This window comes from Mus caroli, chromosome 6, assembly GCF_900094665.2.
Source record: "Mus caroli chromosome 6, CAROLI_EIJ_v1.1, whole genome shotgun sequence".
Taxonomy (NCBI): Eukaryota; Metazoa; Chordata; class Mammalia; order Rodentia; family Muridae; genus Mus; species Mus caroli.
Window position 1 is genome coordinate 80,757,127 of NC_034575.1, and position 4,068 is coordinate 80,761,194.

General features: G+C 56.7%; 1 protein-coding gene across 1 annotated transcript in view; it reads right to left on the reverse strand.

Annotated features, from left to right (window-relative positions):
• Positions 1-1,302, reverse strand: part of LOC110296452 (cytochrome P450 26B1) — a 17,682-nt gene extending 16,380 nt beyond the window's left edge. The window contains exon 1 of the mRNA XM_021165149.1: positions 457-1,302. Within this exon, the coding sequence (XP_021020808.1) occupies positions 457-660 (204 nt within the window). The 5' untranslated portion in view covers positions 661-1,302. The remainder of the gene's footprint in view (positions 1-456) is intronic.
• Between the last annotated feature and the right edge of the window lie 2,766 nt (positions 1,303-4,068).

Here is a 4,068-nt window from a genome sequence, read left to right on the forward strand (position 1 = left end):
CAGAATGCTGCCCAGGTCTTAAAGTGGGCCACTCAAGCTGCCACAGGCCCTCTCCTCTTTTACCTCTACCGCGCCTAGGACACTAAAGTCTACTGGGGCTCAGAGACAGAGGTGAAAACTAAGCGAAGCCCTCCAGACTCGCTCCCCAGCGCTCTCCGCGTACCCCTGCTTAGACGCCTGCAGCCCGGGAGCATCACACTCNGGAGCCCTCTCTGCTACCTACCCCGGTCAATATCCCTCTTACTAGCTCACCCGGCCTCGTTAACTAGCTCACAGGGCGCCGGAGGTCTCCGAGCCGCGCTGCAGGCGAGCTGGGGAAACCCAGGCGGCGCGGGCTGAAGCAAGGAAGGGGCGGGGCGGGGACCGGTGCTTCCGAGTGTCCGAGCTCTCGGCGCCCCCTGGCCGGACACCCGCGGCTAGCGGACTCCTGGAGCAGCTGGGCGAGAGCGCGCTTACCTGTAGCAACCAGTGACCAGTCTCTCCGATGAGCGGGAATCCCATGGAGCCCTTGGGGATGGGCAGCTTGCAGCTCTTGTCGCGGGTGGCAGCCCAGCGCAGCTGCCACAGCTGCTGCGACACCGCCAGCAGCAGCGTCACGGACACCAGGCACGCGGCGAGGGTGGCCAGCGCCGACACCAACTCCAAGCCTTCAAACAGCATGTTGGCAGCCGCTTGGGGGATTGGCTGTGCGGTCCGCGATGGGGGAGGGGAGGGCCGGACCAGAGTGACGGGGGAGGGGAGGCTGCGGCAGGGGGTCCTGGCACCCCTCGGAGAAACCCAGGAGATGGGGCCGAGGGGAAGGGGCTGGAGGCTGCGAGGTAATCGAAGAGAGAGAGGAAAAAGATTGCCTGGAAGAAGAGAGAAGACACGAGGCGACTCGAGGTGTAACTTTGTTTGTTTGTTTGTTTGTCCCTTTATGCGGGCTCTGGGGAGGTGAGATGGAGCTGAGTTAAGCTGGTGAGCTTGTTCTCCCCGCAACCATCACACACGAAAAACTTTGGAAAACTTTATCCACCAGGAATCTCTCGGAAGCCCCTTTCCTGCTCAAAGCTAGGGGGGCAAAAAGAAGGGGAACCGAGAGCTAGCGGAAAGTGCGATCAATTTATCAAAACTATTCCTCCAAGATTCCTAGGTACATAAAAAGAAGGAAAAAAAAACCGGAATTCAAAAATTCCAACGAACCCAGAAACTTTGGGGGCTTGGGAGAAGGCTCCCCAGATGAGGCGAGTGTAGAGGCTGGAGCGGCCGCGGCACTCGGAGGCGGGCAGGCGGGCGCGTTGGCCCGAGCGCGAGTGCGGAGTCGGCGAGCCGCAGCGGGGAAGGGACGCAGCCGGCGACAGAGCCCCGGGCGGGCTCTGGGGCGGCGGCGGCGGGAGGGAGGGGTAAGGCGGGGTGGGGTTGGGGGAGGAGGTGGGAAAACCCGAGCCCGGCTATCTATCAATTAAGAAAAGGCAGTCTGTCCCGGGACGCAGTCTCTCGCCTCTGGAGTTGCTGTTAGGGAAAAGAGAAGAGATGAGGGGGGGAAAAAGGAAAGAAAGAAAGAAAGGCAAAAAGGGATGAAAGAAGGGGAAAGCAGGAGGCAGGACTTCAGGGCTGGTGGTTTGAAAAGCGTCTCTCAATCTGATTTGATCCAAGGCAAGGCGATGCGTGTGTTTATATAGAGGCGGGAGCAGCGCCGTGGGCGCGCGTCCAGCACCCCCCCTGGGCGCGCTCACAAAGCGGGAGGCGTGGTGAGAGGCCGGCCGGCTGCCGAGCGTGTGAGCTCCCGCCGGCCTCCCGCCCAGCCGCCCCGCCCGCCGCCCGCCGGGGACCCACTTGTAGGCGCCTCAGGATCAAACTCAGTTCACCTCACGCCTTCTCTTCCTTCTCGCCCGGGTCTCGCCGAGTCCAGCACCTTCAAACGGACGAGATGAGACACATGCCCGAGCGCGCATGCACACACTAATGCGCGCGCGCGCGCGCACACACACACACACACACACACACACACACACACACACGCACTCACGTTAACAAGTTAGTAGTGTGGTCCCGGAAAGTGTCCAGCACCTGAGACACACATGCAGTGGTCCTGTACCCAGAGGCCGCGGGAGTCCTGTACACATGTTCTCAGATACGTGTGAATAAGTAAACATGCCACTGAGCGCGATCACCTTCTCAGAGCTAGCCACGGAGAGTCCAGAGCCCCATCCTATGTGGGGTGTGATTGTGGCACCTGCGTGTGCTCTCACCAGACGCTGGTGGAGAGAACTTGAGTTTGAGAGTCTCTCCATAACCGTATGTGTCTGCGCATCCATGGATCAGCCTGTTATATGGCCTCTCCTGAGAGCCCGCGACGGAGCTGCACACAGCAGACCCGGTATTTGCACGAGTAGCGCGTGGCTCTCCCTGTCCATTGCCTCTGGGTTTCCCCAGACGTCTAGTCTTCTTGTTCCACTCCCACACTCCCGGAGCAAATAATAGTAATAATAAAAATAAATCATCCTAGACATGCCACCTGCAGTTTAGGGTGCTGAGCGTGTAAACTAATCATCCTACCCTGCTAATAGTCCCCTGCATCCGGTATAGGATCTGCTTTAGAGCTCNCTAGCAGAAAATGTGCGAGAGCGTCTAAGATGCGCGTCTACGTGCCGATTCTCGCCCAGAGAGCGCGGCAACTGAAGTTGACTCGGCCAGCAGAGCTCTTTCAGCCCGGCTCTGGCTGCAAGCGCTGGGTCAGCTCCATTCTCACTCTCTGCCTTGGAACCCCACCTGGTGGTCAGTTTTAGTACTACAGCCGCAGGGGATACTGTCTCAGCTTTCCCCTCCTTAAATATCTTTTCCTAGCTGGGGACAAGCTCCAAAGAGACAGCCTGAAGACATTCCCAGGGGTTCAGTTTAAGAATCCTAAGGCTGCCCCATCTCCACAGGACAGTCGGAACCGGGACACTAAGTCATATCAGAACCACTGTGGTCCCAGAAATAGAGAGCTGGGGGGTGTTTGCTTAGGTGAATTTTACTTTACAGGACCTCTTAGCAAGCAAGATCAGTGAGGCCTGTGCTAGTCCAGTCTCCCTAGGAGGATGGCATAGTGTGGCTTGGGAAGTTTTGGGGACCTTGATGTCTTGAAGTACCCTATGAATATGACCAGTTTACCAGTATTTCCAGGCAAAATATCCTTAGGGGAAGACCAATACTGGGGCCATCTCTCTGTGGGCAAAGGGACATGAACACAGCCACATGAGGTCTACTATGAGGCTGCATGAAAACAGGTATTGAAANCTACAAGGCCATACACAGGAGATCCTTGTCCACAGCCAGGAAATGCTTCTTTCTAAGCAACCAAACTGAATCCACAGGACCTGCCCACTCTGGGGTCAAAAGTCCACACTTCCTTGTACTGTCTTACGCACACACACACACACACACACACACACACACACACACACACACTTTGGCTTTGGGGCCTATTTTGCTCCCCCTGCCTGGACTTTCTTCCCACTCAAGTGTGGAGTGGGAGTTGGGATGGGAAGGAAGCGATCCTAAGTCCTTACTGCTGAGCTGCCAAGTGCTGCTCTGGCGAATGTCCTGGGGGACACACAGCCTCACTGTAACAGCTGCAGTGTGTCCTGATGGGACGTGTTTCTCTTCAAGTCCCCGATCATGCTGTGGAGGAGAGAGAGGAAGGAACGTATGCTGCAGCAATACACAAGGCTTCTTGGAGGTGCTGCAGGTGGATTGGAAAGCTGCATATGACAAGAACTTGCAAAGACGCTACCAGCACAAAGGGAGGCCAAGAGTCACACACACAGGAGGGACAATCTGTTAGTGCCTGGGGTGGACTTCTGATGGTGCCAGACACAGGCCTGGTCCACAGCCCATACCAGAAAACAAATTATTGACCAGATTAACCCTTAATCCTGGTCACTGAGACATACTGACTCTGACCCCAGGCTGAGGCTCTGTGCAAACAAGCATTTCCAAGTCCAGCTCCGGCCACAGAGCACATTTCCCTTACAAGCTGTCCTTAAGCTAGGATTTAACCCATAAGTCTCCTGGAGTAGGCTAGGGCTCTAGGTCAGAATGCTT